The 27,535-nt window shown below is 42.8% G+C and overlaps 1 protein-coding gene across 1 annotated transcript in view; it reads left to right on the plus strand.

Moving 5' to 3' along the window:
* Window positions 1-16,959: 16,959 nt before the first annotated feature.
* Window positions 16,960-27,535, plus strand: part of ENPP1 (ectonucleotide pyrophosphatase/phosphodiesterase 1) — a 58,155-nt gene continuing 47,579 nt past the window's right edge. The window contains exons 1-2 of the mRNA XM_035538667.2: window positions 16,960-17,121; window positions 20,353-20,904. Coding sequence (XP_035394560.2) covers window positions 16,960-17,121; window positions 20,353-20,904 — 714 coding nt within the window. The remainder of the gene's footprint in view (window positions 17,122-20,352; window positions 20,905-27,535) is intronic.

Genomic DNA, 27,535 nt, shown 5'->3' on the forward strand with positions numbered 1-27,535 from the left:
CACCAGATGTTGTTTACTGTTATGATGACAGTGGGAGATAATTGAGAAATCACTCTTATAAGCCGCATGGTGGGACACGTGAATTTTGGCTACGTTGTGACTTCAGCAGGATCAACAGTTCACAAACAGATACATACCAACAATACCAACTCCAGCTGTGCGTGCAAGGTACAACAAAGATGACCGAGGCCTTTTTAATCATTTTCATGACTGCTTGTAGGGCTGTGTGGCTGAAAGAGAAATAAGCTATGGGTTCAGGTCCTCACTTTGATGGGAGCACTCTAAACAAATGTTCTTTCATTCCCTTGAAAGCAAAACTTCCCAACTTCTTTCCTAATTCTACCCCTTAACAACTTGAATTTTTCTCAGCAGGTTCCAGGCAGGACATGCACAATGGTTCAGGAGGATCTGAGTGCCTGTAAGGACCACTTACAGGGTGAGGTGGAATAAAAAGCTGAAAAGAGCTGTAACTTGAAGGTTAGATTTGATGCATTTTCTAGGTCATTGCAAACATAGCAGATCTAAATACGCCACTCTGGGGAATCAGAGGTTCCCAGAGCTGCTGAGGCTGGAAGGCATCTCTGTGGAGGATCCAGTCCAACCCCCCTGCCCACAGCAAGGTCAACTACAACAGGTTGTTCAGGTCTGTGTCCCATCAGGTATCAGAATATCTCCAATGATGGAGACTCTGTAACCTTTCTGGGCAAGTAATTCCATCTTTAGAGCAAAAGCTTTTTCTCATGTTTAAGTTGAATTTCCTGTATTTCAGTTTGTCTCTTGTCCTGGCACTGGGCATGAAAGAAGAGAGCCTGTTTCTGTTCTCTTTACACCTTCCCTTCAGTAAGACATTGATGAGATCTTCCCTGAGCCTCCTCTTCTCCAAGGCTGAACCGTCCCAGCTCTCTCAGCTTTTTCTTTCACAGGAGAGATGCTCCAGGCCCTTGATTATCTTCATGGCTGCACTCTCTCCTGTATGCCCATATCTCTCTTATACTGGGGAGCCCAGCACTCCAGGGGCAGCCTCACCAGTGCTGGAGAGAGGGGAAGGATTTCCTCTCTCCGCCTGCTGGCAATATTTCGCCTAATGCAGCCCAGGTTGCCCGTTGACCTTCTTGGTCCCAAGGTCACACTGCTGTCTCATATTAAACTTGGCGTCCACCACCAGTGAGAAGCTGCATTCCAGATCATCTGCCCCAGCATGAGCTGGTACCTGGGGTTGCTCCCCCCTTGGAGCAGAGCTTTGTACTTCTCTGGGTAGAACTTCATGAGGTTCATGTCAGCCCATTTCTCCAGCCTGTCAAGGTCCCTCTGGATGGCAGCATGACTGTCCCAGTTTTATGTCATCTGTAGACTTGCTGAGGGTATGTTCTGCCTCCAATATTCAGGTAATTAAAGATGTCAAACAGCATTAGGCCCAGTATCAGTCCTTAGAGTACACCACTTATGACTACCCAGCAATGGGAATGCCTCAAAAATTGCAAGACTGATCATTGTACTTTTTAGGACGTCTTCCAAAGCCAGGGATTTTATTTATTTTTATGAAATTTTCTTAGTGGCCAAATATAAGCCTGTTCACATACTGTGTACAGGATAAAAGTTTTCTCGAGGTCCTGCATTTCAGATATGCCAGACTTTTTTGTATGAGAAGTATAACCCTTAGCACAGATGGAAGCTGTGTCAGTCAGCTATAAATAAAAAGCTCAATTTGTTCAACCAAAACCTTTTCCTAATAACTACAGGAACTATCAGCCTTTCTGTCCTTCTCCTTCTCATATATGTAGGGCATGACACAGAACTCCCTCTCAGATCTCAAGAATGGTATTCAGCTCTCAAGGGAATGAAAGAGTGTGGATGGGGAATGGCAGAGAAAAAACATTTTGTGAAGCAATGTTCCTTTTGCTTTGCAGGCAAGCCAATGAATGTAATTTCCATCTATTCAGCTGTTATATTTTGTGTGTTTTTTTTTTTCCATTGCTTTTTGCTTTCAAAAGAAAAGCTGACAGATCTGTGTCTAACTACCAAAACTACATCTGTGAATACCATTTCTATCGTCTCAAGAACATTTGAAGGATATTCCCATCAGCCAAGTATTCCAAAAGTGCTTCAGAAATCACAGTTGGTCTTAATTTCTCCTTATAAATTTCTCCTCTCTTTTAGGCAAACGGATGCCTTTTCTATACCTGGGAGCACATTTTTATGCAGCAGTGGGTTGCAAAGAGATTAGTTTGCAACCCTCTTTTCCAACATTCCTTAAGGCACATTGTCCACATCTTTGCGTCTGATCAGTTCATATATATATATATATATATATTTCAGATTATGGATGTTGTATATTTCCCTAGCATCATTAAACATTTCAAATCAGTCTTCAGTTACAAGGAGGAAGAAGGGCAGAAAAAAAAGCCATCTGAATGTAAAAAAGAAAAAAAAAAGAAAAGAAAAAAAGAAAAAATGTATTATTAGGATTATTCAAGCTTTTGTTCCTTAGCATTTTTGAAAGCTTAACTGCAGTCTCATAGGAAAGGTAATTTCAAGCTGTTGCTTACTCAAATTTTTTCCACAGACTGAGAAATCCTGTCTCATTTCCTTTCCACAGTTATGATTTAGATCATAGTTTATGTGGCGAGTTAATCTTATAAGCAGCATATAATTTTAGTTGCATATGCTTAGGAAAAGCAGATGATATGTTCTAGTACTTATTTTAGTAAATGAAATAAATTAAAATGAAATAAAACATTGCCAACAACTTTCAGGCTCTGCCTGGATTATCAGACAGGCTTCTGGCAGCTTGGCAGCAGTTGATTGCCTGTAATCCTGATTCCTAAAGGCACTGTCACATGGACTGACAGCAAACAGGCCACTGTCTGGTGGGAGATGAGCGGGAATCTTTCAGAAAGAAGTGGTAATGTTTTCCTAGGAGACTGTGGGTTGTGGAGGGCACAAGGACTGGACAGTGACCCCTCTCTGTAGTCCATCCACATTAGGTAAAAGATGCAACCACACCAGTTTCCTTTGTATACTGTTTCACTGGCTGTATCTGCTGTCCAGCATCATCTGTACTTTTTTCCCATGGTTTCTGCTCATCATTTTTATTACTCCAAGGTGTATCTTCTTCTCTTCCCAGCCCCAATCATGTTTCTCTTCTGCAGCTTTGGCTCAATGTGGTCTTTGTGTTCTCCAGTTGTTACCTCTTACGGTTAAAGAAGCTCCCATTCCTTTCTCCAATTTGTCTCTCAGCATTTGGGCCAACTGTTCGTATGCCAGCCATATTCCTTAAATAATTAATTTGGAATGAATCCAGCATGTAAACCACCTCCCTGTTCTATCTTTGGGACTCTGACTGCTGCCCCCCCATGTTTTCTCAGACCAGAAATCATGCTGCTTTCATAACTCAGGACTTTAAGAGAGCTTAGTGTAAAAGTGACGAATCCAGTCATTAAAAACAGATGGCTTCTGCCAAAGGAATAAGATGAGCTATAAGAAGTCCAGAAATAAGCATTTTCAACAACAAAAGGCTTTGACATTTTATGATAATGTGTCTGTCATTACAACCGTTCTCTGAGGTACTGATTTCAATATAGTATACTGATGTAAAGACCATTAGAGAAAAAATTTTTGTTGATCTGAATGACTTGTTGGTGATGACTTACAAGTATACACCATTGTATGAGATATATTATAAAGCTATATGGGTTACAGAAGTATATATAGACTTTCTTTAAAGTGTTCCTCACATGCAAAATGTTGAAGAGGAATAATCCAATGGAAATGTTGTTAGTGGTACTCCCAGATGTTCTAACTATTAAAAGTTACGAAGTGCTACAAAGGCAATGTGAAAGCTTTCTAGAAATAGAAATAAAAATAGAATAAAAGATCTTTGTGTCTTGAATAAAGACAATCTGTGTATACTTCAAAGTAACAAGCAGAAATGGTTACATGCTGTTAGTGCAGTTATGGAAGTTCCCTTTTCTAGTCATGAACAACCCAATACGAGCATGAATAGATTGCTGTAATATTGTTTGACAAATTTGCTGATGGATTGCTTGAAAAATCTCATCCAGTGAAACACAACTGATCAGTGATATAAAGGTCAAAGGGAAGTTGTTGAACTGTTTGATTTCTGGAATGCATCGGGAACTTTATAAAACCTGCTGTGAGAAAGATTATATTTCTTCATAGGAATTGATCTTATGTTTTCTATGATATGTTTATATACTGTAATTAATGCGACATCACTGCAGAGAAAAATAACACTGACAAACTTTGGATGTTCTAAGGTTTCTGTTTTATGAATCACTGAATCCACAGTCTACTTGTCTGACAAAGCTGTACAGCATTTTGTACAGCTACAGCATGGGATAATGATACATGGGAAATGATACACGGGACATGATACACCAGTATATTGTTTATGCTCAGGGACTTTCCTGTGTGACATTTTGGATTGTTTATTGAGGTTTGAGGTTAAGCTGAAGAAAACTATGATTTTCTCTTGGTCTCTGATAATCCATCTGCTTTTTGACTGTAAAGTGTCATTTGTGAATTGCTTTCAACTTTTACATACCACTTTTCAAATAAACGAGGCATTGCATGTGCATTGGTGTTTATCCCAAGCACAAATACAGACCGGATGGAAAATGACTGAGAGCAGTCCTGTGGAGAAGGACCTGGAGGTGTTGTTTGATAACAAACTCAACGCAAGACGGCAACGTGTGCTTGCAGCCCAGAAAGCCAACCATACCCTGGGCTGTATCAGTGCTGATCAGTCTTTAAACACTGCCTCCCAAAAGCACAAGATCAGGCAATTCCAAAATATCGGAAGTCAAGCAGGTGGGGCAGAAGGCCGGCCTGGATGACCAGGGATCTTCTACTGGAGCTTAGGCGAAAAAAGAAAGTGTACGGCTGCTGGAAGGAGGGTCAGGCGACGTGGAAGGAATACAGGGATGCTGTTCGTGTTTGCAGGGAGAAAATTTGTGTGGCCAAAGCCCAACTAGAGTTGAAGCCGGCCATGTCTGTGGGAGATAATAAAAAAGGTTTTTTTAAATATGTGAACAGAAAAAGGAGAACCAAAGAAAACATAGGTCTGCTACTTGATGGGGAAGGTTTCCTCACAGACAATGACACAGGCAAAGCAGAGACGTTTAATGCCTTCTTCGCCTCTGTCTTCAACACTGATGATGGGCTTCGGGACCCAGGGTTCCCTGAGCTGGAGGACCACGACAGGGGAATGACAAACTCCCAACCGACCCCGAACATGTGTGGGATTTGCTGCTCCACCTGGATCCATACAAGTCCATGGGTCTGGATGGGATTCATCCCAGGGTGCTTAAAGAGCTGGCTGATGTCATCGCGGGACCTCTCTCAATTATTTTTCAATGATCTTGGGAATCTGGAGATGTCCCAGTAGACTGGAAGCTGGCAAATGTTGTGCCAATTTTCAAGAAGGGCAAGAAAGAAAACCCTAGCAATTACAGGCCTGTCAGTCTCACGTCAGTGCCTGGTAAAATTATGGAGAAGATGATCTTGAAGTTATTGAAGCGCACCTGGGGGACAATGCAGTCATTGGTCCCAGCCAACATGGGTTCATGAGGGGTAGGTCCTGCCTAACAAATTTGATTTCCTTTTATGATAAGATCACCCATCTAGTCAATCAAGGGAAACCAGCTGATGTGATCTTTTTGGACTTCAGCAAAGCTTTTGACATGGTTTCCCATAGGATCCTACTGGACAAAATGTCCAGCATACAACTAAACAAAACCATCATACAATGGCTGAGCAATTGGCTGACGGGCAGGGCTCAAAGGGTTGTGGTAAATGGGGCCACATCGGGCTGGCGGACGGTCACCAGTGGGGTCCCTCAAGGCTCCATTTTAGGGCCAGTCCTCTTCAATGTTTTTATAAATGATTTGGATGTAGGACTAGAAGGTGTTTTGACCAAATTTGCTGACGACACCAAACTTGGAAGAGCTGTGGACTCGGCTGAGGGTGGAAAGGCCTTGCAGAGAGATCTGGACAGATTGGAGAGCTGGGTGATCACCAACCACATGAAGTTTAACAAAAGCAAGTGCCGGGTCCTGCACCTGGGATGGGGCAACCGTGGCTATACGTACAGACTGGGCGACGAGACGCTGGAGAGCAGCCCTGCAGAGAGGGATCTGGGGGTTGTGGTTGACAGCAAGTTGAATATGAGCCAGCAGTGTGCCCTGGCAGCCAGGAGGGCCAACCGTATCCTGGGGTGCATCAAGCACAGCATTGCTGGTCAGTCGAGGGAAGTGATTGTCCCGCTCTTCTCTGCGCTGGTGCGGCCTCACCTCGAGTACTGTGTGCAGTTCTGGGCACCACAGTACAAAAAGGACATTAAACTGTTGTAGAGTGTCCAGAGGAGGGCAACGAAGATGGTGAAGGGCCTAGAGGGGAAGACGTATGAGGAGCGGCTGAGGTCACTTGGCCTGTTCAGCCTGGAGAAGAGGAGGCTGAGGGGAGACCGCATTGCAGTCTACAACTTCCTCACGAGGGGGAGTGGAGGGCCAGGTGGCCTATTCTCTGTAATCACCAGTGATGGGACCTGCGGGAACGGTGTTAAGCTGAGGCAGGGGAGGTTTAGGCTGGACATCAGGAAGAGGTTCTTTACCGAGAGGGTGGTCGCACACTGGAAGAGGCTTCCCGGAGAAGTAGACACTGCACCAAGCCTGTCTGAATTTAAGAAGCGATTGGACTGTGCACTTAGTCACATGGTCTAAACTTTTGGGCAGACCTGTGCAGTGCCAGGAGTTGGACTTGATGATCCTTATGGGTCCCTTCCGACTCGGGATATTCTATGATTCTATGAAAAGCAGCGTGGCCAGCAGGCTGAGGGAGCTCTCTGCTCTGTTCTCACAAGACCCCACCTGGAATACTGTGTGCAGGCCTGGGGCCCCCAGCAAGGACATGTGTGTATTAAAATGAGTCCAGAGGAGGGCCATGAGGATGATCGGGGGGCTGGAGCACCTCTCCTATGAAGACAAGGTGAGGGAGTTGGGGCTGTTCAGCCTGGAGAAGAGAAGGCTTCAGGGAGACCTCACTGTGGCCTTCTAGTACATAATGGGGGCCTACGAGAAAGCTGGGAAGGGACTCTGTCAGGGAGTGTGGTGACAGGAAAAGGAGTAATGGTTTTAAGCTAAAAAAGTGTAGATTTAGATTAGATATAAGGAAGAAATTAATCACTTAGAGGGCGGTGAGGCCCTGGCACAGGTTGCCCAGAGAAGCTGTGGATGCCCCGTCCCTGGAAGTCCACCCCTGGAATCCCCATCCCAGGGGGTTGGAACTGGATGGTCTTTAAGGTCCCTTACAACCCAAACCATTCTATGAGTCTATGATTATATAGCCACACGGGCTTAGCTGAACAGAGAGGCTGCTATAGTGATGCCCTAATGGCCAAGTAGAGGAGAGAAAAGATAGAATTGTGTAATTGTTTTTTTTTTTTTTTTTTTTTTTAGATGTTAATTCTAAGTGGCTTCACATGTATTTTCACATTCACATGTGAAAAATGGTGTGACTGTCACTGGTGGCACCTCCCCATCTTTGATTGTTAGTTGTCAGTAGCTAAGCAGCTTGTTAAATGCTTGTCCACATCGTCTCAAGAAGTAGGTGTTATAGACAAAACCAGAGCAGAACCAATGCAAAACTGGCTACTGCACAGAGATAATAATTTTTGTTGCGGTTTAGTGGGTGAAGAGGACTTCAAACTGTAAAGGGACATTGTAATTCCAGTTACTGAACAAGTGTTTTCAGTTTGGAGCAGGAGCAAAGGAAGTTTCCTACTATGACATGGAAAGAGAATTCCCTATATTCTTACCTACTTTTATGATTTATCAAACAATAAAATATTTTAAATCTTGTCTTTTATAGCAGATGAGACCCAGTACCTGCAAGGTTATAAACCACTTTTTCTGGCTGTATTGCTAGGAGTGATTGTAGTGGTGAAGAGCAGAAAGATAAAAAGAGCTGTCTATGCTACAGAGCAATGTTGGCAGTTAGAATAATATATAAATTTACTAGCAGTCGATTCCAGCTGGAAATCAGCAGACGGATTCTCACCAGTAAGCATCAGGAACAGCTACTCAGTGGAAGTTGAGTGGGACAAACAAGAAGGAGCTTGGTCAGTTTATGAGTCAGCTTGAATAACATGAAATGTCCCATGAAATGTCCCATGAAAACTGCCTCAGTGACTCAGATTGGATCTGTGTTCTTTGCCTCAATGAATAATGATTGAATGAGTAAAAAGGCATTTTTACCATAGAAAGTTAATGTAAGATGTTTGATTACCAAACAGTGCTCAAGAATACTTAATGGAGATAAAACAGAAAGTCCTTATGGACAGGAACTTGAGAAACTTTTTTGGATTTATTGCAATTGAAAAAAATATGTATCTTTATTGCCAGGATTTCTGTGAGTACTGCTTGTGCTGCTATTTCAGCAGTCCTAGCTCCCACTTTGCTTTCATTTCTTGTGAATCATCCTCCTGAAAGCTTGGATAGGAAAACTGTTCCCTCTTTGCTTTACTTCCAGCTGTGTTTGTGAGGTTGGGAAGTATGTGTGTGGATGACTGATGGAAAAGGCGTGGAGATAGGGGCAGAGGATGTCTGTTACTCCAAGGGTGGAGCTGTAACACAGCTCATCAATATCTCTTTCCTCTATTGACTTTAGTGACTATTTTGCACAGCATCTGCAAGAATGTGTGAAGAGAACCTCTCTGAAATGTGACGACAGGAGACGTCATGCTGAGCCAGAGAAAATGTGTGTACAAACTGCCTTTGACTAGTCAGGGAAAAAGAGCACAAACAGAGTTGGCCAGAAGAGGCTTAATAAAAGTTAGCTCTTTTGGTTTTTCTCGTTCTGAATTAGTCAGTTCACTGAAATTAAATAATTTTGCAGAGCGTTTTTGCACTGCTTTCAGTGGCATCCCAACAACCTTGTCAGCCAAAGAACTTTGAGAGTAAGATATGTTAGGTGCCAACATATCAACCCCATGACTTTTCTGTTTCAGACTCCCCTTGACAAACAACCTGAACTCATTGAGTCCTGGCTGACAGCCACATTGCTGCACAGCTGGCTGAGCCGACAAAATCTGTAGTTTGGAGCATCCTGAAGCACAAACTTGATGCTGGATTTTGTATGGACTTGAGTGAGTGTCTTAACAGCCAACATGCTACCTGCTTTGTTATCTTTCTGTCCACATTGGGAGATGGCTATGACCTGGTGCAGAATGTGAGAATGGCTGAAGTCCTACAAATTCCCCTAGGACAGGAAATTTCATTCAGGCACAGCATTTCTGCCATGACTCTCCTCTCCAGCTCATCCAGAACCCATGCTGTTGTCCTCGCTTTCTTTGCCAAAATCCTATCCTAACTCCTCATAAGAAAAAGATGTGAAATTTAGTTGGAACATATACAGAGGGTGGGGCAAAGCAGCCTGGCTAAAAAGAGCTCAGACACATGATGAAGGAGGTGGTAGTTACTGAATGTGTTCAGAAGCTTTTATTGCAGAGAAGCTGCCTTGCAGGTCACACACATTTGTATCCACTGAGAGCAGTCAGTTGGAAGATGAAGATGAAGTGCAGGAGGCCAAAGGAAATTAAATATATCAAATTATCTAGGTGTAAGAGCTGATTGACTAAGAGACTATTATGTGACTATCATAACAGCTGGGTCCCTGCCTCCTTGTAGTTTCAGATGCAGGATGTGGCTGTTGATCGCTATTTATCAGCAGCATTGTTTCATTAGTGACAGAAGAGTAATCAGCTATTGTGCTAGGGTGCTGGGCAGTGGCAAGACCTGTCTGCTGGAGAGCTTGCAGACTTCCACAGTAGTTGAAAAAAATAACAGATTCTGCCTTTCTGTCCACCTCTCTGTTATCTAGGTGATACGCAATGTATAGGATAAATACTAGTGACTGAGAAGTAACCTTGGAAAGAAGATCAGAAGTAAATTGGTTTACATGCTTGAGCTGGTGCATGAGCTAAAATTTATATGTTGGAGCTTTGAATTTTTGTACTGTAAAGGAGAAGAATGAGCAGATTTACTGCCTTGTAGCTTTTGTGAAAAAGCTATTCCAAATATTTTTCATTTAAGCCTTGCAAAGATTCAGTATTTATATAGTTCACAGGGTACAATTAATGCCTACTTATCTCTCTCTGCTCTTCACATAAAAGTGCTAAAAAGGCAGATAGATGTCTGACGTACTTTAAGACTTTAAGCTAATATGCAGAAAGGAGCATAGTAATATTTTCCTCACATTCTCTAAACCCATTCCATTAATATTTATCTTCCAGTAATTAGTGGAGAAGCTAAACAATATTAATACGTGTTAACATGTAGGGTTTCTTTTTTGTAAACAAAGTACAGACTGAACAAAGTACAAGTGGACTTTGACAAAGTACAGACTAACAGAGCACAATTGGCATTGATGGGACTGGCCACCAGTGCTTGGGGATTAGTCTCATATTATATCTTATTATCCAGTGCCAGCTGGCTTGTTCATTTCTGGGATTGATGGTTGTGGTGAGAGATCAGATCAAGGTGGGAGCCCTGGGCGTTGATCCTTTATAAGAAGGCCTTCTTATCAGATGGGTCTTCCTGATTGGTGTCACAGTCATTGAGTTGGATTTCTTCATGTTAGAGAGACGCAAGTCTCATAAGAGACAAGTTCAGGTTTGGGGCTCTTGTTCTATACATTGTGCTAGTCAGTGGCTTAGATCCTCACTGGGGAAACTTAGTTGAGAATTAGTTGAAAACTTGGCTGTGTCAAAAGCTGGAGGAAAGGTCTCTGTGAGGCATCAGGAGAAGAAACTATGACTCGTCTAAATGAGGAAATAGTCTGTGCTGATTAATGGGGTTCTGTAAATGCAAACTAGATTTTCAACAGAATCCTGTTAGACACTACTATTATTCTCTAAGAATGCCAAGAAGAACATGGAGCTATGCCCAAAGTTTCTTTTTTTTTTTTTTTGTTTTGTTTCATAATTGTTCATACATTTTCCAAAAGCCCAAGGGGCATAGTTGATTGCTAAACCAGAAGACTATGGGCAATGAGTTCTGACCGTCAATTAAAGTGACATTACTTCATCTTAAGGAATTGCTTGCCCTATCCCCCTTCTACATGTAGACTAATTCAGAAGTAAACTTGACCTTTTTCTAAACAGGATAGATTAGAAACATGACTTCAGATTCAAAATATAAGAACATTTTGTGTAGCTGTTAGATTAATGGTTAACTGTGTGCCACAGGTCATCACCAGGAGTAAACTTGTTGCTGCTGAATGCTATCAGCATTATTGACACTAAACAAGTTTGAACTGGTAACTAACAAAGAAGTGCCTTAGCACAAACACTTCACCATCTTAAAAATCTCAACTCTCACTAGTTTTCAGATGCTTCTCTATGATTTATGTTGCAATTTAGAAGATAAGAGTAAGTAGTAGGGTGACTAAGTGGTGAGTTACACCACAAAAGTGTTATAGGAAGATACCTTCTAAAGACAAGCTATTCTCCAGAAGCTGAAATGGTTAGTCTGAGACAAACTGATTTACCAATAATTTGTAAACGATGTGTCCAAGGTATCTTGTACACAGAAATTTTGGAACTTTCCGTGAAAGAGCAACCCCAGACAAAAATAAATATTCACTGAAATTATAGCGTGTTTCTTTCTCGGTGAAGGTAAAATGACTTTCAGACACTGCTAACATCCTGGTTGAGTCAATTCAACCTCCCTTAAACTACATAGTTTGGTTTTTTTTGAACATATTAATTTTTAAATAGTCCAAAGAAACATCCACACAAGAGCTGGCACTCAGTGTGTTTATTTTTCCCTTCATATCTTCTTAGAAAAAGACAAATGAACAGAAAAATAGTGAGCTTTTGATCTTTTCTCTGAAGGAGTTCTTTGCCACATAAATTTCATATGCTGCCTTTTCCTCTTTTCCAGCTTTTTTGTCCTAGCATGAAGAGCTCATATGAGAAGGCAATGCTTGCATCTGTGACTTGCACAGAGTCTGCATTACATGTACTACAGTGAGTGATGCTTCGACAAGATTTGCTGAATTGAAACAAACTTTCCTGTAAGTGATGGACTACTGAGAAACTGGAGGCAAACGAGAGTACGCAAGGGAACCAAGTATGGAAGAAGCAAATCTGTCTCTGACATCTGAAGATAATCTGATTATGGCATGCCCATATGATGGAATTGCAGAACTAGTTTAATGTAGACATACGCAGAAAAAAATGTTTATTAACAACTGACATAAATGTTTTGGGTGTTTTATAAAGTAAGCCCTATTTCTCAGAAGATTAGTTTGCAAATTAAGCTGGAACAGAGTGGATCGAGTAGTGAATGGGCTGAGAGGCTGCTGCATGAAATACCCACTGTGCACATGAAATCATCAGAAGAGTTGCTGCTGTGTAAAAGAGATGCTTTTTGTTATTCTACCTGCTGAATATGTTCAGGAGTATTGCCTTCCACCTCTCAAGCGCTATGGGAAGTATAATAGGAGAACAGTAGAGAACGAAAGACTTATGGTTTTACTCCTCCTTTATCCTGATTGTGGAGCCAGCAATGACTAATTTGCCATGTGTCCATTTCAGACTGGTTTAACACATTTTCTTGATGGAGTCTGTCAGCCTCACCTGCAGTCTCCAGTAAACTTCATCCACCAATAAAATCATGACCTACATAAATATAATTAAATTCTACTCTGAAAGTAGGACAATGTGTTGAGTTTGGATGTGATCTTCTTGTGATCTTCTCATCTCCTGAAGATCATGTCTGAGGCATCTTGCAAAGACCTTTATTCAAACTTGGAAGAATGGGCTTCCTGGCATTCCCCGCAGTCTGAATTAGCTATTGTTCCTGACACCTAATTCTGGTGAATCTCTGGGCAATCTTTTGAGGATGTCTGGGTCTAGATCACATCATAAAGTAGCATGGGTTCAGCAGCTGGCAGTCTGCTAGACTTCATGCTTGTTCTCAAAAAGAGGGGTAGGTGCAATGCACTGCCCCAGAACACCTAGTGCATCCTTGAGATAAACCATGCAGAAGGATTTTTAAAAAATAATAGAATCATTTAAACATGCATAGATTCCATTTCCTGGTGGACTTCTGGCCTGGGCCATGTCCCAGAAAACAGTCTCATGTTATCACTGTGCAGAGGAGGCAAACTGTGGAGTGCAAAATAATTCTAAGATGTTCTCCAGGAATTTCCCTGGGTAGTTTTTTTTGTTGGGGGAGTCCAAGAGGAAGTGGTACGGGTTAGCTGGGGGACAAGGTTGAGTTGAATACTTAGGAGGACTGGGGTGAGCTCAGGTGCTGATCACATCCACTCACATCCAGACTCATTTTAGAGACAAGAGTGTGAGCGTTTCTTACTAGTAGAAAGGTTTCGCTTCCTGCTGAATTTTTCTGTTCGTACATCAAGCCAGAAGAAGCACAGAAGTAGAACGGGTGAGCAAGAGACGTGAACCAGAGGGAAACTCAGGCTAATATGGTAGCATGATGAAACACATTTGTTCCTGACAGTTACAACACATAAAACCCTAATCTTAGATAGCTATTTGCATCAGAAAAGAGTTATTGTCTTCCTGAAAAACAAAACAAATCAAACCAGCCAACGAACCAAACAAAACCAAACCACGATAGTAATCAGCCTACTTAAGGATTACTAGAGAGCTCTAAAATTCATGGTTGATTAAAATTTATGCAAGAATATTGTTTTCAAACAGTGTTTAAGCTTTCAGAAGTCTTTGTCCACAGATTTGTCAGGATTGAAAAACCAGATGTCTAGTGGAGGCTGGGATGGTCAAGACTTTGAAGCGCAGAAATCCCACAGCTAACCAAATTACTTAGAAGATTTATGGCTGTCCTCTTACAGAAGGGAAATTTGATCCCAACAGCAAAATGCTTTCATTAGGTGTTTTGTTCTGTCAAATTTGATCATCTCCTAAACTTGCATGTACAGCACCGATATTCAGATGAATAAGAAACAATATCTGCAGCACTAAAAACCAGAGATACAACCTCCCCTCTCTTTCCTCCCAGGTGCTCCTCACTTCCCTTCTGGAGAACTTTGAGTTTTCTCTCTTGAGTTTTCCATTTGATCTTAACATTATCCTTGTCAACCCATTAGAATTCTTCCTTATGCTTTCTTCAGTTTTTTTTTTCTTCTGAAATTGAGTAACAAATGGTATTTCTGTTATTCTTGCACGTACTATTTTAATTGTTTATGAGGCTTTTATTGTGTAGTGTCATATTTTACAATACCAGATGTTTCCTTAAATGTGCGCTGAGTTCCTGAATCATTTATGGACTGATAAACCCTGGAAAGAACAAATTGTATTGTGAAAATCACTTTTTCTTTTTTTTTTTTTTTCATGATAATTGTTCTGGGTAATTTTTGAAATATATTTTCCAGAGCCTTGTTTTAGCTGAGATGACATTTAGAAAGTCCATATGAAATAGATGTTGTTCCAGCAGTGAAATACTAACTTGGCATTCCATGCACTTGCTTCCAGTAAAATGGTTATATGAATGCCAATGCCTGTAGCTGCTGAAATGTGCAGCATGTGAATGGTAAAGCTAGTCTACAGGGCATGACTTTATGAAATTACATTGACCTACATATTTTTGCATGACGATGATAAATAGTAAAATAAAAAGAGGTTTTTCTTCAGATACCAAGAACTAAACAGTAAAACTCCCTACTACAGAATGGGGTAGATACTAAATGTGTGCATGTTTTCAGAAAACGGTTATATGCAATGAAAAATCATCTGAAACAGCAGGAGACCTTCCTTTTGGCTCAAAAATGTTCTCAGCTGCAGATCTCTGACTGCTGTTTAATCTGACTTAATACAGCACTTGTACTCTTAGGCATGAAATGAAGGCAGATTTAAAGTGCCCACATGATTTAGGAATATGTCTGTCTGGAGATGCAGGATGTGCATTCCTAAGTTCCTTAGATTTTTATTTTTTTTTCAAATCTATGCCTCCAGTTGTTTATCTGTTTTGAAAGCCTATTTATTTATTTATTTTCCAATCTCAGTTTGCGCTGAGGCTTGCTGGACACTGTGTTGTGAAAAATCAATGAGATGTGATGGGATTTCTCAATGCAATTTCAAGTGGTGTGTCTGGGCCCTAAGAATACATTTATCTTATTCAAAGAAGAGTCAGTGAATGCAGTTTCACAGTGGCCTATGTTACCTCCTGAAACACCAAGTTGCAAGAGGTGTCTTAGAAGACATGGTTTTTAAGGCAGAAACTGAAAGAGGAGTACACTGGAGCTTGTCTCTATCACGCATAGACCAACATGGAAGAGAACGCAAGTACTTCTGTTTATTTGACTGTTTTAGATAGTAACACAAAATTTAACTTGTGAAGGAATATTTTATCTTCTTTAAATCTCCAGCTAGCTGCAGTGGCTGTTACAGTACAGTTACTATTGCTCTGAGCCATTGCCAAGTGATAGAAGCTCTGCACTCCTCTCAGATTTGTAAGGACTACTTTCAGTTTCGGTAGAACAAGCACTGAATTAACTCATCACGTCTTCAAGAACTCCCTGGACTACTTACTCCAATACAGTATTGTTATTTTTTTCTTCCGGTTTGTGAACTCTCTGCAATTTTTCCACTGTAGGTACAAAGGTTTTCCTCCTGGTAATAGGCTTCCTTATGCAGACCTCTTAGATACAGTTGGCAGATTAGACATTGAAACCATACTTTCTAGGGAGATTGCTCTGATAATAACAGCATAATTGTCTTGTAATGAATGTTTGCTTGCGTACTATTAAAGTATTCAAACATCTGACCAGTATTTTCTTAGGTGATAACTGGTGCTTCACACCAAACACTGCCAACACATTGTTGCTGTGTCAGGATTTTACAGTGTAAAGGTTTTTAGACATTTGTTTTTGAAAGCAAATAATGACATTTCTATTTAGCTTACAGAGGCAGACTATTGCTGCAAAGCAAGTACAACAGCTAAAATTAAAGGCTCGTTTGTTTGTATTGTTGCCAGTAATCTAACAGCAGTTGGAATAACACTTATTTAATTTACAAAAATCTATGCCAAACTAACACTGAATGCAGGCAGGATTATGCCATTTTTTCAATACTACAGGAAATACTACATGATCAGTTTGTTATTTTTAAATCATATTTTTCTTGAAGACCAGTAAAACTGCCAAATAAGTGGGCAGTTATTTAAAGGGGGCATTTTGGAGAGCAAAATTAACAGATTCTGAAATAAGCATTTATAAAAGGCTGAATTGTTCTAAGTTTTTTCCTGCCAAACAGTGTAATAGAAAGTTCAGATTCTGAGTCTTGCAATGTGTGTCCTGAAACTTTATCTTACATTTGGATCTTTGGGTCCTTGTTCAGCTATGTACCATCCCTTGATGCTGGCTTTACAGATATAAATCTGAAAAACACAGCTCAGTCCACATGGTTTGATGTGTCCATAAACACCGTGGAATTTCTGACTTCATCTGAGGCATTACTGCCGGACACAGTGAAACAGTCTCAGATAAACCTCTGGCTTCATTTGTCTTTATTAGGGATTTCTTTAATTAAAAAAAAAAAAAAAAAAAAAAGTTTTATACATACTTTGAATGTTGAATAAAACTTCCAACAACAACTCAGATAACTATGGAAATTACTAATTTCTTTGTAGATTTTCAGAATAGTCTACAATGCAACTCTCATACAAGCATGCCAGAGAAGTCCCTATAGTGAGAGCTGAGAAACAGCTTTGTTAGCTCTCATAAGGGGCAGAGTCCAGCATTGCACTGAGATGTAATGTTCTTTAACAAGCTGATCCAGGCTATCAGTCTGGGGTTTTTGGTCTTTTTTACGGCTACAGACATTCTGCTGAGGATTAGAGATAATGCCACGAGAAAGAGTTGCCAGCAGCTCCACCACCCACTGGCAGGGGCTTCATGCTGCAGTTTAAGGGTCAAGCCCCTGCCAGCCTGGAGCTGGTTATCACAGGCAACCTCACGTTACGGTACTCTTCTGCCCGCAAGCTAAACCTGTCTCCTGCTGAGAGCAGCGAGGGTCTCCGTGCCTTGGCTGGAGGCCAGGGACAGTCCACTCACGCAGTGAGGTGCAACGTGCTCACCCTGCCACTCAGTTGCTGTTCCTGTCTGCTCTATGGCCCACTCACGAGCTGGGGACAGGCGACGGTTTGGCAGATACTTGGTATTTGCTCCAGTCTTTTGAAGAAACAGGCATCCACTGAGGACGTCATCCAGACAAAAAAAAATGTAAACAGCAAGTGACAGGAGCATTGAGGTGCAACTGTGTGGAGAACTCTTGTCTGCCATTCTTTCTCACCATATCTTTCGCATTTGTTTGTCTTCCCTTGCCGGACGACAATTAAAATCGATAAGCTCTGATGACTCCCTTTGCAGAAGAGGCCTGGAAACACAAAGCAGTTTTTAATGCCGTTCTCCTTTACATTTGGCGAGGAAGCTGGAATCAGTCAGCGCTTGGGCTGACTGCTGCACTGACAGAAGACCTGGCTCCTTCTAAAGCTTTCTGAGTCTCTGCTGAAGTGGCCACAGCCAAAACTTAGATTTGGATTTGCGAACTTCATAATCATTACCATTAATCCATTGCACAGTTATGTCTTCTGTCAGAGATTTATTAAAGTGGTATTAACTGGTATTTCACAATCTCCTCCCAAAGAGGTGAAGCAACTGTAGATTTCTGAAGGTTTAACACTTGAAATGTTTAGTGTCTTGTCCCGGAATTCAACAGAAAGGTAATTTCACATAATTTCAGTGATGTCAAAACTTAGCCCTACTTGGCTTTCCCTTACTCTTGGCTAGAGTACCCTTGATACCCTCTCAGTCAGCTGAAATGAATGTTCTCCTTACTGGTGGGTTAATTATTTTCCACATGGGTTAATTATTTTCCATGCTTAGCCTGAAGCACCTTAGCTGTTTGTATTGACATAGAAAGAAATTGTAAAACTGAGGGTGTTTCAAAAATATTTGTGTATAGAAAAGTAGCTGTTTATGGATTGTTACTGAATGAATGACTTGGAAATTAGCTCCAGCTGCAGTATAGCCTTTCTTTAAATGGAAAAAAAGACACATTTTCGTCTGTGATCTAATTATATATCATTTCCATTGAATCATCAGTACCCAGAATGTGCTGTTTGCAATTCTGAGTGGATGAATTACACAGTACAAGAAGGGAGATTTCTATTTGACTTATTCTTAATCAGAAAATACATTTCTATATACAAATAGAAAAAAGAAAAAAGAAAAAAAAAAGAAAAATGAAGCTTTAATTCTTTAAAAAATCGGCTGAAAGCTTTTAATTTTCCTTGATCTTTTTCTTTTTTATTAAAAAAAAAAAAAGTTATTTCCTGACAGAGTATTTGGTACTGAAAGAAACTAAGCTATGGTTTTTTTAAAACTAAAAATATATGATTGCAATATCGTTTCATTTTTAGAAAGAGGAGGTTATCATCGCCTTTTGTTGCACTAGTTATTAAAAACACATTCAATGAATGAAACCTTTCTGCTCTGTCAGTTTTCATGAGTCTTTTAAAATTATCAATCTGTTGAATGTATATATTTTTTTAACACTCATGTCAAAATCCATAAACATATGTCAGTTGCTTAGTTGTAGTGTTGTTTGAAATGCTGCATTAATGGAATAAAGATGAATCTTACTGTAGACTCAAGAGTTTGATGCCCACAGCTCCTGTTGCTTTCTCCTTTTCTCTGTCATCAAGTGAACCATCAGAATAGAAATGCTCAAGACTACACCTACAGAGCCACAACAGATCAGAGTCCTGCCTCAGAAGATGATGACAGGCACGTGCAGTCAGTCCTGCAGTAACCCTTGATATGCTGGGAGCTGAAGTAGTACTTCAGACCATTAATTTTATAAACGTTAAATAAAGGCTCAATCTTTACTTTTTTTTTTTTTTTTTTAATGGATAATTGTAGTGGCCGTTTGACTATGAGATTCAGCTGAAACAGAAAACAGAGCAGTAACTTTTTGGAAGGGATTAAAATCACTTTCAAAGGAAATTTTCATTTCACTGTACCTATTTTTCAGAGTGTGGATTTCATCAGAAACCATGCAAGTGCCACTCTTTTCTGAGTATATTGATTGTTAAAATAAATCTGCCATATAATCCTCAAGTCCTAAGATTTCAAACTCATCATCACATTACAACTGAAAGACTAAATCTAATTTCAATATACATAGCTATACATAAAATTTAATAAATAATGGAAAATGAGTTATTTCATAGGATGTTTGAGGCTGGAAGGACCCTGTGGAGGACATCTGCTTCAACCCCCAGCTCAAGCAGGGACACCCAGAGCAGGATGCCCAGGACCACGTCCAGGTGGCTTTGGAAGATCTCCAAGGAGGGAGGCTCCACAGCCTCTCGGGGCAACCTGTGCCAGTGCTCTGTCACCTTCACAGTAAAGTGCTGCCTGGTGTTCAGAGGGAACCTCCTGTGTTCCCGTTTGTGCCCTACAGAAAAGAGCTTGGCTCCATCTTCACTGCACTCTCCCTTCAGGTACTAATATACATGATGAGATGCTTCCTGAGCCTCCTCTTCTCTAGGCTGAAACATCCCAGCTCTCTCAGCCTTTCCTCACAGGAGAGGCACTCCGGTCCCTTCATCATCTTCACTGGCCCTTTACTGACTCTCTCCAGCATGCCCATGTCTCTCTTGCACGTAGGAGCCCCGCACTGTGCCCACTGGTGTGTCCTCACCAGTGCTGGGTAGAGGGGAGGGCTCTCCTCCCTCCACCTGCCGGCAATACTTTGCCTAATGCAGCCCAGGTCACCCTTGGCCTTCCTTGTAGCAAGGCCACACTGCGGGCTCATGTTCAACTTGTTGTCCACCTCAGTCCCCAGGTCCTCTTCTGCCAGGCTGCTAAGTTTTAGCGATTTCAACCATGAGCAGTCTTTGCAACTATTGAACTGAAACACTTCACTTCAACAAGTGCAACAGGGCGCTTCTACATCTCTTGGAGAAACGAACGAGGTGTTCAGGGCAGCTTGCAGGTGCCTGGTCAGCTCATAGACCGCATGTAACTGACAGTGACAGCTGTACCTATAAGCATGGAACAAACTGGCAAGTAGGGTCACTAAAAAAAGCTAACAGCGCCCATCTCTTGTATCGAATGGTTCATTGAATTTAGTGAGAATAGGAAGGGAGAGGCCGAACCATGGGTGAGGTTGACGTGGCTAACTCCAAGATGTGGAAGGGTCTGTAGATGGGTACCTAGGTCCGTGGATGGAGCTGCTCTGATGCTGCTGCCCCCGATCTCCCGTGGGACATGTAACCCCAGGCTGCCTCAAAATGGGCGAAACGGGCACGGGGAGGGCAGGAGGCAGCTGCAGCCGCCTCCACGGCCAGGCCGGGCAGCCCCACGGCAACCTCCCCCTCGCCACCACCTCCCGGCGCCCTCCCGGGGCCTCTCTCCCTCCTCCACCACCACACCGCCACGCCACACCGCCACCACCGGGCAGCCCCGGGGCACGGCCCCGAGCCGCTGCCGCGGCGGGGCAGCGGGGGCTGGCGGGCGGGGCGGGGCCGGGCCGCGGCTCATAACGGCGGCGGGGCGGGCGGCGGGCAGAGCGGCGGCGGCATGCCGGGCGGCGGGGGGACGGCGGCCGTGGCGGCGGGGGGCTCCGGGCAGGGCAACGGGGAGACGGTGGCCATGGTGGCGGCGGCGGCGGGCAACGGGCGGAGGGAGGGCCCCGCAGGGACGGGGGCGGCCGACGGCGAGCTGCGGGCCGCGGCAGTGCCCATGCTGCCCGCTATGGAGGTGGCCGAGGAGCCGGAGAAGGCAGCGGGAGGCAGGAGCAAGGACCCCAACACCTACAAAGTGCTGTCCCTGGTGAGTGGTGGCGGGAGGGCAGGGGGCCTGCGGGGCGCGGAGCGGTGGGGAAGTCTGCCTAGGAAGGCTTAAAAGCCTTGGGGAGCCGAGGGGACGGAGGAGGGAGTGAGAGCTGGCGGTGTGCTGCTCCAAGTGCTCCTGCAGCCGCTCTCAGCCCGAGTCCGGTGGACCTGCGTGCAAAGCCGCTGTTAGCAGGTAGGTCAGCTTCCAGTTTTAGCCACGCTGCTATATTATAATTATCCTTCCTGTCGGGCTGTGGAAATAAGACTGTCCAGACTGCCTGGTGTGATCGTTGCGAGGCTAAAGTCATTGTCAAGGTTAAACCGGGGCACTCGTGGAAGGAAGCTTCTCTGCAGCCGCAGCAGCCTTTATTTCTTTATATATATAAAACATACACCTGTAACCAGCCCTCCTTCAGTGCGTTTACAGCATAAGGATTAAGGTGCCTTTCCAACTTTAGGGGTAGTGTTATAAGCTGGTTACTGTGTCAAATGAACTGGCCTCCACACTGTAGCAATTATGTACAGGTCATACTTCCTGACCTTTTAGTATTGTGGTTACTATTCCAAATGAGCTGGTCACCACACCATCGCAGCTACAGTTATGTCATATTTTCTGACATAACAGGCTGTACCTTGCATTTGCAAGCTTGTCAGAACCTTATCATAAGAAAAATACCAAATTTCACTGAAGGTCCTATTATAGTTTCCATGCAGAGGTCTTTTTGGCAACTATGCTGACGAAAAGCCTTTTTAAATGAAAGTAAAGGGCTGTAGTTTGTTTCATAACTTTGCTCTCTTCTGGGAGGGACAGGCTGTTCCAATAAATGCCATGATGATGAAAACAGCCCATCATTTCCCAGTCCTCAAAACAGGTAGTGATAGTGAAAAATCATACGTTATTCAAACCCAATGCAGTTGCTCTAGCCTTTTTAGACTCTCATACAACAAAAAGATTAGATACAAACAGTCACTTCAAGACTGGAGTTGAGCACAAATTTAAACTTTTGTGCATACTTAATGTACGCTTCTGAGTCAAGTCCTTATTTTCCAGACCAGTTGGCAAAACATTCATCCTGTGCTGACTAAAGTTTTCAAGTGATGTATACGTCGTCTGTACAGAAGTAATTTGAAAGCTCTAAATATAAACCACTATGAACCACGTAGTATTGTTTTCAGCTCCATTGCAGGCACTGACAATTAAGAGTATTCAGAGAGAACTTGAAAAAACTTTCTAAATCTTGTAGGTTATATTGGCCTGAGTAAAACAAGAGTATATTTGGCTTAAACATCATGTTAGGAAGTCAGAATGGTGGAAAACTGGAGTTGGAAGTGCAGGTTCTTTTTGTTACCAGCCACTGCATTTTACAATGTATTAATAGTGTCATTCCACTGTAGAGGTAAGAAAGAAGTTAGCTTACCTGCTTGGTGTTCTGGGTCATGTAGTGGAAAACAATAAAAGTGATGTTTGAAAAGTAGGCATAGGTAGACTTCCTTTGCCTGCATTTACCTGAGTTGCATGCACCACTGCTGCTCCTGTTATTTGGGTATAGATGGTTTCAGGTAAGTGTCTGGGTAATGCTTTTTTTTCTTCTTCATTTTTTTTATTTAAAAACAACAACAACAAATCTTTCTGGAAAGCAGAGACTTGCTCATATTCCCCTCTTCCTGTACGTGTGCCTGCCACCCACAGATGTCTGTGCAGGTTGGGAGCACGCCCTCTGTGTTACTGGCTTCTGCCCATGGGGTCACCATTCCCTGCTACAGAGGATCTGCAGGGTTCCCTTGCAGAAATGGTTGTGCCGCACAGAGCCAACCTGTGGGCTCTGGTTCTGGTTCCAGAAGCCTCTTGATGCTACATGGTGGTGCTCAGCTATTGTTACCAGAGCGTACGATGGTTGAGGGAGGATGTGGGTAGTTGAGGATGTGGTATAGAATCACCTCCACTTTTAGCAGTTAGTGCTGTGGCAGGTGTAATTTTAGCTCAGCTGTAGGTTTTCACACGGCGCTGGTCATTCTTCTGGCGCTGTGTGCAGAGAGGATCCCCTGGCTGGTGGGACACACCTGCAGGATTTACTAACCCATCGTGCTTCCCTAAAGGCAACAGTGAAAATATCCAGCTTGAGCAGCCATGAGAGATGATTTTCCTTTTATCCAGTTCTGAAATCTCCAAGTACACCTTTGTCTTGCCCATTTTCTGAGCTCTTTCATGCCTCAAAGCCTGACATGCTGTTCGTGGCCCCTCCAGGTATACCTGCTGCCTTTGTAGGACTGAGCAGCTTGCTGCCCACACGTGAGCAATGTAATTCTTCCTTAGGTTTAGTGTTTTCAGTTCAAACTTGCCAGTGATTCTCAAGCATTGCATTTTGGTCTGGTTCACTCATTTCACTGAAATAATTTTTCCATTTGTTTAAAACAGCTGAAGTGTCATGGGGGGGGAAATATAATAAAACAGATGACTTTTCGTGTTGACAGCCTTAGGCTTTTCTTTGTCAGAGCTGGAAAACTCATTTTAATGACACTTTCATTAGAAAGTTTCTTTAGAGTTTTTTTTTTTTTTTTTTTTTTTACAGCTTGAGAATTCGTGTTTAGAAAAAATTATCGGAAAAATTCAGGTAAACTCTGGGCTGAGACCTTGAAAGTATGATTGTTTCTTTTAAAGATTCCCTGAAGCATTTCAGGGAGCATAAAGAGTAAAATAATTTTGGAAGTCTGGGATCACTTTTTCCTTTTACTTTTTTTCAAAAATGTCAGCTCAGTTTTTAAAGATTAGTGTTTTAGGCATGTGCCAAACACAAAACAGAGTTCTGAAATTTTCTTCAGTTGCTTTCTGCAGTTCACTGGGAGGGTGGATAGAGCTTGTGTAATACCCTGTGAATTTAAACAGCTTTACGTGCCAAGTTAAGACAGTGTGACTCTTGGTATGTGCTCCCAGAAGCCACTCTGTTTTACAGCTGGGTACAGACCAATGCAGATGCCATGAGGACCAATACAGGATAAGTGATTGCACACCTGTAGGCATGGTTGCTTTTTATTTTGGATAGTTAGCGAGCTCCTTATCAGCTTCAGGGTAAGGCAAAATTATTGGGTGGGATAAAATGTTGTAAACATCTGCAGATGGAAGCCCATGAGGGATACCATGCTAGAGATGGGTGGTGTGGCACGGGAACAGGTTGCCCAGAGAAGCTGCAGATGCCCCATCCCTGGAGGTGTTCAAGGCCAGGCTGGATGGGGCTTTGAGCAACCTGGTCTGGTGGGAGGTGTCCCTGCCCATGGCAGGGGGTTGGAACTGGGTGGTCTTTAAGGTCCCTTCCAACCCAAACCATTCTGTGATTCTATGACATCCTTGGAAGTCCCTGTGCCATTCTCAGCTGGCTTTTTGTCAAGCAGTGAAAGTTAAGTGTGGTGGGCTATCTACAGACTGATAAATCAGGAGAAGTTTTTTCTTTCCCTGTACTCATCACCAGTTAGATCCCATCTGGAATACTGTGCCCAGGTTTGACCCCTCCAGTACAGGAAAGATCAGTGAAACTGGAGTGAGTTCAGTAGAGGACCACGTAGGTGGTCAGGGCTGGGGCTCTTCTCCTGTGATGAGAGGCCAAGGGAGCTAGATGGATTCAGCCTAAGGAGGAGATGTCTTGGATGGGGATTAGGTTACACCCATAACAGCAGCCATCCCACAGTTCCAGGGATGTCATCAGGAAGATGAACCTAGGCTATGTGGTCATGAGACAATGGTCATAAACTGAGCAAAAGAGATCCTTACTGGGTGTAAGGGGGAACCATCCTAGTGAGGATAATTGTTTGAACAGGCTGCCCAGAGGTGCTGTGTAGGCTCTATCCTTGGAGGTTTTCAGGACTCAGCTGTCTGAAGCCCTGACCCTTCAAAAGGGCATTCTGTGTGCAGACTTTCAGCTCCTGCCGTGGGTGTGGTGGCTGGACGAACTCTTCTTCTCTGCCTTCTGCAGTTGCTGCGATGGGGCCTTTGTTCCGGGGGGAGCGCTGCACAGAAAGCTCTTCCACACCCATGGATTTTCCCTGTGTGTTTATTGTACAGGCTCAAGCATTAATGTAACTGATGAGAGGAAAGTCAATGCCAGGAAAATGCTCGAGCCCTAACTTTGTGATTATTGACTTAACAAACTTTAGCGCAGGTGTTTTGTGGGTTCCAGTTCCTTAGCAGTGGATCCAGCTGACTCGAGGGTACCATACTTCGTGCCTGAGTTTGGGAGGCGTGGGTTCCACATGAAGTGTTTTCTCTAATCTTTTTTGGCACTCAGCAAACTATTGCATTTCAGCCTTTTTGTACAGTCTTGCATTGGACTTTTCCTTACTCAAAAAGGAGAAAAAAAGTGGCACTTGCTGAAATTACTTGCTCCTGTGAGAGTGTTGGACTAGGCTCAAAATGGGCCCAAGAAACTCCCTGCAGCTTAACAGTAATTTTAATAATAATCGCTTAGCGAGCGATCACTTTATTATTATTTTTTATGGTGCCAAATGTCCTTTGGTGGTATAAAAAGTAAAAATGACAGTGACAGGGTGGCCACAATATATGTAGCCTTTGAAGTGCTATTTGCTTAGAAAATATTAAGGTAGTTCTTGGCCAGTCTCCAATATGGTAATATTTAGTAGGAAACTCCATTTCAGTGTTTGGAAACAGGCTCTTTTACAGTAAATGTCTTGCCTGTGTTCCGTCAGTAGAGCAACCATTAGAGCTGGAGAGTTGTATATGTTTTGAATTCTGAAGATGCAATAAAAAATAATGTTTGTCAGAAGCTTTCTTATTGCATTTGCTGTTGATATTGTGTAAATGGATCTGATTACAAGTACATATTATACTTGTTAGCCATTAATATATAAACAATACATTAATTGTTGCCTGATTTAATCCATTTAAACAAAATGTCAGATTTTGGCCAAACTTAAGATCATAATCTTTTTAGTGGCGTTCTGCAGTCATCTCATTTTTCAAGGAAGGCTTTGCAAATAGTTCTCATTGTGCATGTAGAGTAGTAAACCCATAATTTCCTTACTTTTCTTCATGTGGCTACCTTTATGCTGGGTATTGAAGAGAGAAACCATCATCTCACTCTCATCCTGTAAAAAGCTAAGAAATATTCAGCCATTCCAACTGTGAAGGCATTTTTTCCAGGGTTAACTTGTATTCATGCTTAACTTGTGCTTTGCTTCACAGTGCTTGCCAGTGTATCCTGTCCCAGATGACAGAAGCTGATACAAAATAAAAACACGATCCAAAGAAGCCCTTGCAGGAATTAAGGTTTAGTCTGTATTTAAACAACAAACAAAACCCTCCAAACCAAAAGTTTATATAAAAAATCTTCACCGGGGAGAACAGGGACTTCCTGTGTAGTAATTGTATTCGGGACTCATTTGAACTTTACTGCAGGCTAGGCTGATCCTTGCAGTGTCTCAGAGTTGCTGTCTGATCTGAGACAAGGTGACTTTGTGTCTGGCTAGGCCATAGCCAGGTGTGACTGCAGCTTTCATAGCATACTTGAGCTCATTTTGAGCTTGGCAGGTTATGCAGTGCTACCAGCATGGACAGAACGGGGTGGTGTTTAGGACAGGCCATGAGATACTATTATGTATCTGAGCTGGAGGCTGAAAACCATCTTGCAGGCTTCAGTCGCACCTCTGAGTGCAGCATGTGAGTGCTTCTGGTTTCGTCAGCTACAGCTGCAGCACAAAGCTGGGGATCGACCTAAGTACATCCAGCTGTGGGACGTGCGTGCTTCTGTCAACATCCCTGGCTGTTTGTGTGGCTGAAAACATCCACGTTGTGCCTGGGAATTTTAGTTTAGACTATCTGCTGATGAATTAGACTGTAGTGTGCTAGGATCAGCCATTTGGTCTGCTCAGACCACACAAATGAGTGATGGGGGCTGTGATTAGGGCCATGTGTGCTCAGAGGTCCTGCTTGAGCATTTCTTTAATTTTGCAGTAATCGCCTACCTGTCAGGGACCAGCCAAGCGCATGTTGTGCTGGAGGAGAAAGTAAACCTGTAGGTAGGACGACAAGGCCAACGCAGGCAGTGGCCTTGCTGGTGAGGGACATGGTGAGCAAAGCAGATTTGGGAACACAAACCATGTTTGGCCAGTAGTCTAGACTGCCAGATGAGTCTGTAGTGATGAAGCAGGTCCAAGGTCAGGGAATAAAGTCAAGTATGTGAGTTAGGGTCAGGACCTGGATCAACAGGGTGCTTGGCCAAGGTGGACAAGGCTGCAGGGTGGCCGTAATCCAGCTGAGGCGGGGGCAAAGGAAAAACTGCCTAAATGCAGCTCCCAAAAGAAGTTTGGGAGAGACCCTGCTGAGGCTTCTGCTGGCTTTTTGTCAAATAGCTGTCTTTAGGGCTGGTTGGGATTTCCCAAACAGTGCTCTCAGCAGCTGCACCAATATCAGAGAGCTGGACCCCAGCACAGGCAGCCAAACTCCTGGGAGCAGGGAGAGGGCTCTTGGTCCTGGCACCACCTCCTCTCAGATGCTAAAGCAATAAGGGACCAATTAAGAGTTTAAAGTTTAACCTTCTGTAGTCGTGGCTATTAACTTGAAATTGGAACAACTGTCTGTGTTGCTGTGTTAAAGCTCTTAGATTTCAGGTGAGGTCAAAGAT

Source organism: Cygnus atratus, chromosome 3 (assembly GCF_013377495.2).
Source record: "Cygnus atratus isolate AKBS03 ecotype Queensland, Australia chromosome 3, CAtr_DNAZoo_HiC_assembly, whole genome shotgun sequence".
NCBI classification, from domain to species: Eukaryota; Metazoa; Chordata; class Aves; order Anseriformes; family Anatidae; genus Cygnus; species Cygnus atratus.